Source organism: Podarcis erhardii (assembly GCF_964252035.2).
Source record: "Podarcis erhardii genome assembly, chromosome: Z".
In the NCBI taxonomy this organism is placed as follows: domain Eukaryota; kingdom Metazoa; phylum Chordata; class Lepidosauria; order Squamata; family Lacertidae; genus Podarcis; species Podarcis erhardii.
The window spans coordinates 36,353,315-36,366,913 of NC_138504.1; the positions used below are offsets into that span (position 1 = coordinate 36,353,315).

At 45.7% G+C, this 13,599-nt stretch overlaps 1 protein-coding gene across 3 annotated transcripts in view; it reads left to right on the top strand.

Moving 5' to 3' along the window:
- Nucleotides 1–512: 512 nt before the first annotated feature.
- Nucleotides 513–13,599, top strand: part of BARHL1 (BarH like homeobox 1) — a 38,822-nt gene continuing 25,735 nt past the window's right edge. For all 3 annotated transcript variants that reach the window (XM_081847226.1, XM_081847228.1, XM_081847227.1), the window contains exons 1-2: nucleotides 513–1,764; nucleotides 9,172–9,394. In XM_081847226.1, coding sequence (XP_081703352.1) covers nucleotides 1,302–1,764; nucleotides 9,172–9,394 — 686 coding nt within the window. In that variant the 5' untranslated portion in view covers nucleotides 513–1,301. The remainder of the gene's footprint in view (nucleotides 1,765–9,171; nucleotides 9,395–13,599) is intronic.

Genomic DNA, 13,599 nt, shown 5'->3' on the forward strand with positions numbered 1-13,599 from the left:
TTTTTTTTTAAATTTAAAAAATCGCTTGCCTGGCTTTTGCTGAGTCCTCATATAATTATCCTTTTTCTGTGAAAACGCGCACACGGTAATATTTTTTTTTTAAAGAAAAACTTTCATCAGCACGAATGATTCAGCTAATTGTGAACCTAAAATAAGCAGCTTTAAAAATGCACCCAACTTCACCCACCCACCCACACTAGATCTCCCCGGCACGCACACACACCGCATTGCTAATAACCCTATTTAGAACTTCATCAGTGGCGTAATGATAGGAAACAGGGTGGAAATTGCCGGTTAACAGTTGGATCTGGGCTGTAATTAATTCAGTGTCTCTTTTAATCAAACCGAGGAGCGATCAAGTTTCCTTGGTGTGTGGCATGTGTGTGACATCACCCTAAAAGCTGGCCAGCCAATCAGGAGAGAGGCAGTGAGGCACGTGAACTTGGGTTCTTGGTTTAAAAAAAAAAAAGTAGAGGAGGAGGAAGAAGGAGAAGAAGAATTCCAAACTAAACCCAGCAAGTTGAGAGGTGTGAGCGCTGATTAAAAAGGGAAGCACTTTCCGCGGGGCGGAGCTGAGCTGTCCTTGGTCCTGAAAGCAACGCGGCGTTCCTACTTCGCCTCCAACATCAGGGACTTTTGCAGGCAAGGCGGCTTCGGAAGGCGATCATGGGAGGCGTTGGCGCGGCCGTGGTCCCGACCCTCCAGTCTAGGCGCTTTCAAAGGTGCTGAAACGTCCTTCCAACCTGCCGTTTTTGGCGCGTTCGCCTTCTTGAGCAGAGACGGACCTCGAACAGAGATCGCCTGCGCTGTCCGCGGTCCTGAAACCTCACTTTCCTTAGGCGCTGGTACGAAAAGGAGACCTCGCTCTTCATTCTGTAATCCGTGCCTCTCGCTTGCCTCACTGCTCTTTAAAAAAAGAAAATCTTGTTATGGACTCTTTAAAAGTTCATTGTTTGGTTAAGTCATTTCCTATAATTTAGAGCTGATGGATCTATGGTTAGCGGTGGCGATTGCGAATAGTTCAGATTAGGGATCTTTCTCCCTACAAGCAAAGTTTCACTTTCGCCACCCCTACTCTGGTTCCTGTCTTCCCTTCCCCTCTTTCTCTCCCTTGTCTCCTTCCCCTCATCTCTGCAGCTAGCTTGACCAGGTTTTCAAGAGGGACAGCGCCTTGGATCGTAATACGGACCGGCGATTGTTGCTGCACTAACTTTGGATCCGAAGTCCCGCAGTTGCAAGGTCGCTCTCCTTCTTCTCGAGCCTAATCCGGACACCGGCTGGTCAATGTCACCCTGAAAGGCATGGAAGGTGCCAACGGATTTGGGATCGATTCCATCCTGTCCCACCGAGCCGGGAGCCCCGCCGTGCCCAAAGGGGAACCACTCATGGGGGAAGGACGCTCCCCCTTGGAACTTAGTCCCCGCTCCGAAATCAGCAGCGGCTGCCCGTCGCCCCACTCTCCCGGGAGGGAGTGCTTGGAAGCAGTAGCCCAGAGACAAGGTGTGGCAGTGGGGCTGGAGTCTCAGTTCCAAGCGGGGCAAATCTTGGCCCCTTCACAATCCAGAACAGTGACCTCCTCCTTCTTAATCAGGGACATCTTGGCCGATTGCAAGCCTTTGGCAGCCTGCGCCCCATATTCCAGCAGCAATGGACAGAGCGCGCAGGAGGCACCGGTTCGGATTCCCCCCAAATCCGGAGAGGACTTCCGGGAGAAGATGGACAAGAACAACAGCAGCAACTCCTCTTCGGACACAGAATACAAAGGTAAGGAGAGTTTCTCCTAATTCCATACCAGCGCCTGCTGATTTCTGAACGAGTAACACTCGCGCAAATAGAGTTTTCCCTTCCCGTTGGGGTATCTCCTAAGAACCAAAGCTGGTCGATCTAGCTCACCAGCGGCTTCCGGACAGCAAACCCGCGTGTTGTCCTCGGGATCTGGTATTCAGAGGTGCATGTGGACATGCAAGTTCTTCTTATCCCCACTCCCACTCTTTCTCTCTCGGAAGGTTCGAGGATGAAGGACAGGATAACATTCGGTTGGCCTGATTTGGGGTATTTCCTCTTGTTCTGTTTGTTTCTGTCGTCAGTTCAATCTGTAAAGTTCCGAATTCTGCTAAAAATATTATATTTGGAGGGAAGGAAGCTAATATGAGAACCTGGCGGAGATAAATACGAAACTTCTTTATTTGCGCATTTAACTCCGCATAACCCAACCACTTGCCTGTTTCGATTGTTATTTCCATCTTGTTTGCGGCAGCGATCCTCCTCTATGTCTCCTCAGAAGCAAAAACCATTGAGCTCAATTGGATATACTCTCAGGAAAGTGGGTATAAGGGTTGCAGCCCGAGTGTTTCTATAGTCACCAGGATATTCTGGTCTGCATTCTGATTTAAAGTTGATTCTACTCTGGAGAAAAGGCATTCCGACCCCACCCAATATAAACTGGATTTACTGAAATGAGATGGACGGGGTACCAATATTATCAAATTCGTTAAGTTGCGACACGAATGATTTTTGACACACAGATCAATACAAGTTGTCAGGGCAGATAAGAAAGAAGGCCAAACTTCAGTACAGAAGCTTCGCCTCTTCGCCTCTATCTGATTTCCTATCATTCGTAATCATCCCTTGAATGATCGGTGGTTCCCCTTGAGTCTGCCCCCCCCTCCCCTAGAAAACTTTTCGACGAGAGAACGCGTAATAACGCAGCGGCGACCTTCAAGCTCCTCGTTCACTGGGCCGAGGAGGCTTTGAATGGCGCCAGTCCCGTTAAACAAATGACAACTTTTGAGAAAAATCTGCTAAGGGAAATGGCTCGAAATTAAATACATTGGTGTTTGCAGAGACGTCGAAAGCAAAAGCAGGTCTTCAGTTTAACAATTGGTGGGGGTGCTCGCCAGAGAATGACTTTCCTTCTGATAATAATTATTTTTACTTTCTTTGACAAATACGGCTTTTTCTAACCGCAAAAGCCACCCGGTCCAGGTCATTTCCTCCCGCCATTTGCCCCACCTCGCCATGAGAAGTAACACCCTCAAGAGATTTAATGCCTCATTCCTCTTCAGGTTTACTTGGAAGCAAACCCCCCATGACGTCAATGAGTTCAATTTCCACTCCGTAAGACTTTAGTTCCGCGTGGTTACTCGCGTGTAAGTCCAACTGAAATCCAGGGCGGTGGAGAATAATTTACCAGTGAAACAGCCGTAAGATTGGACTGAGTTGGAGTTTAATGACAGCACAAACCTAACTACGCCAACTCAGAAGTAAGATCCTACTGAGTTGCGCGGGCGAGGGGGGGAGCTTACTCTCAAGCATTGCGGTTTGGCTTGTCGCCTTAGACAGAAGTCACTGAAAGCAGGAAGAAAGCCTGTTCCGAGATATAGATATATATATACAGAAATGCCGGATAGGAACCGAAACAAACATAGTTGCGTGGAACGGAAAAAGGCGCAGCTTTATTCTGGAGCAAATCTCACTGAAATCTAGGAGGCTTGATGCAGAGGAAACAACGCGGCCCAGGATGAGACTTCCAAACGGAAGCTCTTTTTTCCTCCAGGCCAGAATAGGATCTGCAACGAGCTAGACCTCTGCAGTTCCTGGTGGGTTTTATGTTTCCTTTGGAAGGAGAAACTGACAGAATGGAAAAGCGGCCCAGGTAAAGATCAGGTCGTTGGATCGAGGGAGGCCATCCCTTTCAATAGCGATTTTCCTGTAGCTCTGAATAGTGCGATTACTCCTGTGTTGCAAGTTAAGACCTACTTTGTTCAGTGGGGCTGGCTCCCAAGCATGGCTGCGATCCAGATACCCCTTTACCCTATTGAACTCAAGCGGACTCACTTCTGCGCGGACGCGGTCAAAACTTCCGACTTGCAGCCCCATCCGAAGCTGGTTTACTCGGAAGCAACTCCCGCACGCGAGGTTCAATGCGTAGCTTCCTTGCTCGTAAACATGCTCAGTAAATGCAGGTTTAATTTAAATTAAATAAAACCAGTAACATTTTTTTTAAAAAATATAAAAAGTAAAATTCCATCTTCGGCCTGTTTATACAAAAGGCCCGGATCTTGGCCACGCGCTCCTCCTCCTTTTCCAATTTTGTGGGCACATCCAGGATTAACAGCTGGGCCTGTAGAAAAAGGCAGGTGGTATTCTAGACCCAGGCAGGGTCCCCCACTGGGGAATTCCTGCCCTTAAGTCCAGGTCTTTTCTGTTTCCAACCCCCCATCCCCCCCCCATTAACCAATTAAAATTTCAGTTGCTAAGAAAGAGAGACGGAAATTCTTTTTAAAACCTTCTTCATTTTTTCCTCGCCCCGGCGGTAAATTGTGTTGGATTTCAGTCACAAACATATACCCCCCCCCAAAAAAAGCATTTTACATCACCATTCAACATTTTTTTTGCTCTTTACTTGCTGTTTTTAAAGGCCGAGTTGCTACAGTGAGAGCCACATCAAGGATACATTTAGAAGCGTGGAACTATAACATTAAGAGGTGTCTCCTTCACATTTATTTTACTTCCTCCTTTTCTTCCTTTTCTCTTCCCCCTTTCCTCCACTTTTCCCTCCTTTTTTCCCTCCTTCCTTTATCTCTGTCTTCATTTTCCCTTTCTTCCCCCCCCTTCTTTCTCCCTTTCTCCTCTCTCTCTCTCTCTCTCTCTCATTCCTTCCTTTTTCTCTCCCTCTTCCTCAGAGGAACTTCCCTGAACTTCAAACCCCTCTCTCCACTTTCTCAATCTCTCCCTTCTTCTCCCTTCTTCCCATCTCATCACAACTCCAGAATCAGGTTCTCTGCCAACAGCATCACCCTTAAAAACATAGGTTCTTCCTCCTAAGCTCACAGTTCTTTGCACTGACTGGCAGCGCCTCTCCAGGGTTTCAGACACGAGATAATTCGCAGCCCTCCATGGAGAGATGCCAGGAATTGAGCGAGGCGGGTGCTTAACCGCTGAGCGACGGCCCTACCCTTAACGCCCCCACCTTCCCCTCAGGTACACAACGCCAACTTTCTCTCTGTCCTAGTTAGTCTAAGCTGAACATCAAAGCCTGAAGAGGGGTCTATTTTGAGAGGGGGGGGATGATTTCTTATTTAGCTTTCCAAATATCAAATTCATTTATTTGCCGCCCGCCCGCCCCCCCCCCCACAGTAAACATTCAGTAGAGGTCAGTGCCACTGATTCCAGGACACCCCCTTTATTTCTTATAAAGAGAGGAGGGGTGAGGAGAAGAAACAGACTTGTTTGCGCCTTCCATCCATCAATGAAAGAGCATCTCATGTTTAAGAGATATTCATGCCTATCTGGACTCGGTTTCTGGTTGAAGGGTTTCCCATATCCCTGGTGGCTCAATTAAGTGGATTATTGTCTTCCTACAGAGAGAAATCAACGCGCGTGGAGGCTGAGCTTTGTCGCTCCTAAACCCTGCCACAATGAAATTTACCATAAACCCCTGTAAAAAAGCTAATGCGGCCAATTTATATAAACCGGAGCCAGCTTCCCCCCACCCTATAGATAAACATAATCTCTTTAAGAACAGAGATAAAGGGGGTGGGCGAGAGAAAGGGGGGAGGAACTGCATGCCGTATCCATTTCTTTCAGAGTTACCAGCTTTCACCCTTTATTTTTGCTTTCCATCAATCTGAAATGCCCTTTTTATCGAAAGGGATATGTCTTGCACCATGGGGGGTGGGGGGAATCGGTTTCAATCCAGATTGAACAGGAGTGACTCCCGTGCGATCTGGGGGGAAAGTAAATCTGTGTTCAAGGGAAGGAAGGAGAGGGGAGCGCTAATGATTTCTGGCAATATCTAGTGCCCCCTTCCAATGGCTCAGTGTGAAACCACTTTAAATTCGCTGTTGTTTAACGTAGAAAGAAAGGGATAATGGGGGGGGGGTATCAGAGCTGAGGGGAGAAGGCAGAAGTTTGACCTCCCTTGCTACTTTTATTTGACAACTGCCCTTATTGGGTTCAGTTGCCCGTTCAAACACCAGGCTCCCTGCCTACTCCGAATATATACAAAATGTATTGTGAATCAATCAGAGAGATGGGCTGCCCTCCAATTGTGACCTAGCTCTACCGAACGCCTTCTTTTCGGGCAACCCAGAAAGTTGAGGCAGTTTTCTTTTCCTTTATGTGCCTTGAGAGAGGGAGGGGGTTGCTGTCTGGGGGTGGGGGGAAGGGGAAAGTCTGCACCTCTCAATATATATAAAATATCTGGAGAGAGAAAGGGGGGAAGGGAGTCGTTTGTTCTTTTTCCTTGGATAGATAAGCGATCCTTTGTTTTTGTTTTTGTTTTGTTTTGGGATGGAAAGCCTCGGGAACGCCTACTTTGGGGTGGTCTTTAGCGGGCTGCTGTGGGTTCGAATCCTCAGTCAGGCCTCTGTGGTAGGACTTGAGTCAAGCCTCCTTCGCAGAATGATGTGAGGATAAGTTGGATACCACACGCAACTCTTCGGAGCGAGGGTGGGCTTCAAATGTGGTAATGACGGCGGCAATAATACATGGATTAATGCCAGTTTTATCCCAAAACTAACAACAACAACAACAACAACAACAACAACAACAACAACAACAACAACAACAACTGTAATACCATTTCTTTTGGAAGTTTCTCTAGGAATTTGAGGAAGCTGATCAGCCCCGATTTCTTTCAGAGTTAATCCCTGAAGCAACAAAATCTGGGTGCTGTCATAATTATCCACATTTAAAACCGCGATCCGACATCACTTACCTGGGAGTCAGCTCCACTGAACTCAGTGGGTTTACTTCTGAGTAAACCCAGGTAGGGTGGCATAGCTTACTGTTCAGGGATGGAAACTTTATTGTCAGCGGAGGTGAGAAAGTCTGGGGAGGGGGCGCGGAACCCAGTCAATAAAACCATGGAGGAAAATAAGGATTTTGTGGGGGAAACGGGGAAATTTGAATTTTAAGAAAAGTCAGAGACCCAAGCACACTGATAGAGGCATAAATCCCTTAGAACTCGCTGGGACATTTCTCAAGCAACTAAAATGACACACGTTTAGGCTGCAGGAACTCTCGTGGAATTCAGTGAGGGTTACTTTTTCTGACAAGGCATTTTAGGGTTGCAGTAAATATTGGGGAGGGGGTTTAGGCTGCGTCCTATCCTGGCGTTTACTTCGAGATAAGCTTGACAGATCTCGGTGGGATTTGCTCCCAAATAAACGTGCACAGAATCGGGGCCGTACAGCACGTGCTTCGCTCTGGTTTGAAATCAGTGGGAGGCGGGCAGTGTGTTCACCGGGAAGAAAGCACCATTGACTTCACTGAGACTTACTCCCAGGTAGAAGTGCATAACCTGGCTGGCGCCCTTGAAAGTACTCAGTTTTGTCCGCATTGCGTCTTCAGAAGGACAACGCGGGTACCCTCAAACCAAGATTAAAATGTCAGTTTTAAAATTCAATTCAATTTGACTTGTTTGGTTTATTCCTCTGCTTTTAACCCCGCAAAAGGAAGACTCGTTTGCCTCAGATACCGAAATTTCTCTGGGTTGTATGCAAAGGTAGTGCTACTCAGAGTTGACCTATTGAAAATAATTAGTTTAAATGGGTCTACTCTGAGTAGAATTTAGCTGGCTGAAACCCAAAGGCTTTGTTGAATCTGTATGGATTTAGGGTGGTGTGTTACTTACTTTAGCATTCATTAATTCAGATTATCATTAATTCCAGTTGCAAAAACCTCGGATTTATTTCCATTGTAGAGAACAAAATCAGAGCTGTCTCCAATTAGTTTTTACTCTGAGTAGCCTCACCGAAATCAAAGGATCTAGTCACTCTCATTAGTTTCAATGGGTCCCGCCTGAGTACTGTAATGGGTAACGTTGACTACAGATCACAGTTAAAACGAATTAAAGTACTGTACCTGTAGTTTAAACCAGAGTGCAAATCCGGCATCCCATAATTTTTTACACTCTTTGTTAGGAATAAGATATTTTCTAAAATTTCCAGGTTCGTTTCGTATAGCCCGACCCTAGGCATGTTTTACAACTCCCATTGGGTTGAGTGGCGTTTCCTTGCCTATCGTCTTCCCTGTTACTTGTGAGTAAATTGTACGGATCGTGTTAAGACTCCATCTGAAGCCCATATGTTTATTCCTGTTTATCTAGTTGTCTGGACTTCTTAAAAAAAAAAAATCCGTTTGCCCGAAGGATGAAATCTATATTTTGTGAAAAAAACTAACTTCAGTAGTAGTTTCCTGGCATTTCTGATGCGCATCTCGATCCTACCCGTGTTTACCTGGAAGTAACAGTGCAATCTATTCCAGAATGACACAATGAACACCGAGTTTATTTTATTTAAGCGGGGGTGGGGATAGTTTGTATGAATGTCTTCCCAGGCTGGATCTTTCCTTTAAGATCAATATTTATATATTATTCAGTGAAGAACATTTTGGGCAGCACCTAAAGTTAAGCTGTGACATCCCCTTAATTTCAGGGTTTGCACTAAAAGGCTTGGGGACTAGAAATATGTTTGAATAAATAAGTAATTTTAAGGGGAAATGTTTCAAGGGCTTGCTTAACTCTTTGGCACTTAAATCAGGCTGAACTGGATCGCTGACGCCGACGACTGTGAACCCAGCCCTGAGGTCGATATGATATTGGGCGGGCTATAAATAATTTTAATAATAAAATAAATAATGTGTGCGCATGCATATAGATATTTGTGTGTGTGGTTAAATTTACTGTCCTCTTGGTATATATTTATATATCTCTCCCTCCTCAGTATCTCAGGTCGAAGGTACCTCAAAATTCAGTGACTAATTCTCATGAAAATCAAGTACCTTCGGTTTAGAATACAGTTACGCTGTTCCTAATTGGGCTCACGAACGGACTTCTTTGACTTATCAATGGGCCTTACTTCTGAGTAAACATACCTAAAAGAAGGATCTTAAGGCTGCAACCTTATCCACATTTCACTGACGAGGAAGCCCCATAGAAAGCTATGGAAGTTACCTCCGAGTAAACAGGCATAGGGATATCATAGAAAGGGGCGCGGACCTGCGCAAGAGAAACGAGCAGCGGCCCGCGCCCCTTGCCTAGGCGTCTCGTCTTGGTCTCTTCACTTGTCTTCCCTCCCGCGTTTGATAAGGGGACTTTCCCTTCTAATCTGTCTGCACTGATTGTGGCAACGCCTTTTCTCTTCCGCCCCCCTTCCCCCCGCTCAGTGAAAGAAGAAGGGGACAGAGAGATCTCCAGTTCCAGAGAGAGCCCCCCAGTGAGGCTGAAAAAGCCGCGCAAGGCCCGCACAGCCTTCACCGATCACCAGCTGGCCCAACTGGAGCGGAGTTTCGAGCGGCAGAAATACTTGAGCGTGCAGGACAGAATGGAGCTGGCTGCGTCCCTCAACCTCACAGACACCCAAGTAAAGACCTGGTACCAGAACAGAAGGTAAAAAGAGAGCGGGAGAGAGAGCGGGGGTGGGTGGGTGGCAAGGCAAGGCAAGGAGGAGGAAGAGGAGGAGGCGGGGCATCTTTCACCTCCCTTACTTCGGATTAGTTACCCTGGGAAAGTGTATTGTTCCTCCCACTCTGGTTTTCGAAGACCGCAGTTCTATGCAAGTTTATGCTCGAAAATTAAATCCTGTCGCTTGCAGGAAAGTTTGTTTTGGATGACATCCTAAATCTTTGGGTGAAGGTTGGGGGGAGAGCATACTTCAGGGGTTGCAAAAAGCAAAGGAAAGGGTGTGGTTACTCTTTTTAATAATAATAATAATAATAATAATAATAATAATAATAATAATAATAAATAAATAAATAAATGTCATCCTTTAAACTTCTTTGGCAAAATGTTGTGCCTCCCCAACGTTGGACGGGAAAAAATCAAATCCACAAACTCGAGCTGTTACGAAAGTAATTAACAGAGAGACAGAAAAATTATGTTTCTGCTTCAGTTTAGTTGAAGGAATCTAGTTTTGAAAGATGCATATTTAACGCATTTGGGTGAGTTAACCCCACCCCCCTTGTACTCCAACTCTAACTCCCATCATCTCTGTCCATTGACCGTGGTGGCTGGCGCTGATGGGAATCAGAGTCCAACTGCATCTAAAGGACCAGGTTCCCCTCCCCTGACCTAATAAAATATTATTTTTAATATAGTTAGCTTCAATGCCGCAGTGACACTTGCACACTTTTAAGCTACACAGAGCTCTTCCAAGGTACCACAGTAAAGGCGTGCAAGGTTTTTTGGTTACACAAGACTCTTGGTCAGATTATTAGGCGAAAGTGTTTGAATGCCCAAAGAGTTGGTTTACTAATTTTCTTAAAGGTCTTCTTAAATAAATAAATAAATAAAATAAAATAAAATAAAATAAAATAAAGGAAAAGGGTTCTAGGTGTCCTGGAAGAGATTCAGATATACAAACATTTTAAAAGCGCTATATGAATGGTAAGTTTGATGATCAGCTGTATTTCAAGCGAAATATTAGTTGCGTGCGTGCATAGACAGAGCAAAGTTGGCTACAAGTCTTTTTCGGAGCGCGGGGGGTGATCTAGGAACGTAAAGGGGGGTCTTTCCCCACGTTTGTGCAAAGGTAAACCAGCCTGTACGTTCCAAGGGCATGTAAAATACTTCACGCTTACATTTTAGTGTGGCGTCGCTTACTTTGTATTTTAATTAAAATCCTTGAGGGCAACGATCTCCATCTCTCTCTCCCCCCCGGGGGGGGGGACGACAGAGGGCTGTTTAACCCTTTCCTCCTCCTCAGCATTTTAGATCAAACTCCCAGAAGGGCGAACGGGAAGGAACCGGGGAGGGTGAAATTAGCAGAGCTACCTATATCCTGTTTTGTCTAGTAACCAGGTAAACCACAAACACCCACAGATCTGAAACTGCTGGGCCCCGAAGCAAAACGCGCTTTTCCTGATATCTACCTGTGCAGCCCTGACACGTTCAAAGAAAGTTTGTCAATATCTGGGTCTCCTGATTGTGTTGGTTGCTTTAAAAGACCAAACACGGGTCCTCGATCTCTTCGTTCGCCCGCGCACAGACACAAGCACGCACAGTCCCCGGATTATTTTGCCTTCGCTGACTTGCACCTGAACGTGTGAATGGTTTCTGCCAACTCTAATGGAGTCGGAGGTGATTCTGAGGTCCCCTCATGGTTTTGGATCCTCATTGGCTGGCTGAATGCTGCAGCGATGACCATGCATATTGGTAACTTTGGGTGTCTAAAGTTTGACACAAAATCTTCACTTTTGCTCAGAACTGAACGGTCATGACTCCCGTAGGCCCGTCACTGTCAGTGGGTCTACTCTGAGTAAAGGTTAGTGGAATACAACGCAAAAAGTCGTTCCACACATTACCTTCCAGCAACCCCGAGTTTGGGCAAGGAACAGCAGCCAGTTCTGTGTTTCTGCATGGTAATTCGCCCCCCCCCAAAAAAACCACCCCACACAGCTCTGCTTCAGTAATATATCATATATCACATTGGCTACTTGTCCTGGGACGATGGGAGTTGGAGTCCAGCAACGTCTGGAGAACCAAAGCTTCCCTATACTTGCCCCTTAAAACATGACGCCTCTCTCTCCCCACAGTTTGGGTGTTTGTAAACAGTCAGGATCCGATCCCGAAAATAAATGTAAAATTCATTCACAGGCGCAAGCAAATCATCCCACGCTTTAGTCCCATCTCTTTCCCTAGCCGGCACCAACTTGCGATGTTATTAAATCCAGACGTGCTGAAATGAAATAGCGCCTGGTTTCAAAATGAGCGAGATTTCCCCATTTGGAAATTAGCACTTTGTTGCCAAGCGCACCTTTTGCTAGCCAGAGGTTCAAACCAGCACTTAGCAAATTTGAAGGTGCGTTCCTCTTATTATTATGTAGATTTTTTAAAAAAGAGTTAATTGCATTCTTTGGTTAGAACCGTCCTTTTCTTTGCACATATCGGAGGCTATATTTCAGCTGTAAATGAGCCAAGGACGGTACCACGTTCTGATTTTGGGTGACATAAACACAACTTGTTTATTGATTTGTTTGCAGGGAGATTAGACGAGGTCGCCTGTTTTTAATGAGCATTAATTCTGATTTGTTTGCACGGCGGTGAGACGACGTTGCGCCAAAGCAAGTCTCATTCACACGATTTTCAGCTCACTTCCCCTACTTTCCTCATCCCAAAAAGTCATACATTTCGCGGGAAGTGGTTCAGCTATAATTGTGTGCCTGACTTGAACTGGCTAGTAGGTAGCTGAATTTCCACCTGAAAATAGCTACAACCTCTCTCTCCTCATACGAACGTCCTCACTGTTCATCTTAAATACCTTTCCTTCCCATTCCTCAACGCTGAGCTCCTTTGCAGGAATATTCATTCTGCAGGAAGTGTGAGAACACCCATACAGGGTTGCTAACTTTTCTTTATTAGAGCTGCTCTCGTGCTTTTCAGGACCCAGCCGGAGTAAGCTTTTTCCACCAACCATCACCCTTCCAGGGAAAGGTATACGTACCTAAGTTGTGTTTGGGAGTTAGCTTGATGCCAAAGGGCAGAGGAGCAGGGGTGGCCGAGAAAAGGTGGCAACTCCTTACATGGAATCATGGGCACGCAGTGCGAGGCTAGATATGGTTTACTCAGAAGGAAGTCTCATTTTGTTCCAGTTTTAATTTGAGCCAATGGGCTGTTTCAGCTTCTGTCATACCCGGAGCAGACCCATTGAAATTAATGACCAACTTAGGTCCATTAATTTCAGTGCGTCCACCTTGAGTATAACTCAGCAGGATACTATCCAATATTTTCAGGAATACTGCTGAATGCAGAAGCAATTTATAAAAGACGAATGGCAGGCGAGGGCGCCTCTGAGCATGTAAGGTGTGCTCTTCTCGAAGGTAAGAGAACACCCACATCTGCTTCAGGAATAAAGTCGTTTAAATCAAAGTATATCAGTCAAAGAACATTTAAATCAAGGTCAAACTTAAATTTTCACTGTTCACAATGGATATCTGACTCCGTCGAGTTTCCTCTTCCAATAGGACTTCTTAACACGCCCGGAAACTAAGTCTAAAAATTAGAGGTTGATAAAGTAAGAGATTTTAGGCAGTGGCAGGCGAGAAAAGAACTGCATTGTTATAGCGCTTGGCTTCCACCAAACGAATACTGGGAACTATAGTTTACCCCACCACGGTGCTACACTTCCTAGCACAATTAACAATCAGCAGTTCCCAGTTTCTTTAAACCTATGGTATGCAGGCAGTCAGAAAAAGAGACCTTCTGGAGGATTTGCGGGGCAGTTCCAACTCGGTTTATTAAAAAATAAGTCCCATTGAGTTCCATGTGAAAACGGGCATATGGCTGCAGCCAACGCTGCGGTTCTTTTTATTGAGGTCGCCTTCTCGCTAACCAAGACTGGAGAACACGGATTCCCAGTCCAGTATTAACCTCACGGCAAACCATAATGGAACTCCAACAAAAGGAAATAAAGGCCTTTATAGAAAGCGTGTAGAATGCTGCGATATGGAAAAGGAAATGTCCGTTGACATGTGCACATGCATCACTCGATGAGCAGATAGCAAGTTAAACGTGTGAACGGTCTCTCCACGGGAGCTGACACGGGAGTTAAATCTCATTGGCAAACAACGAGGCTTCTTTCCGAGTAAGCCTGCCTA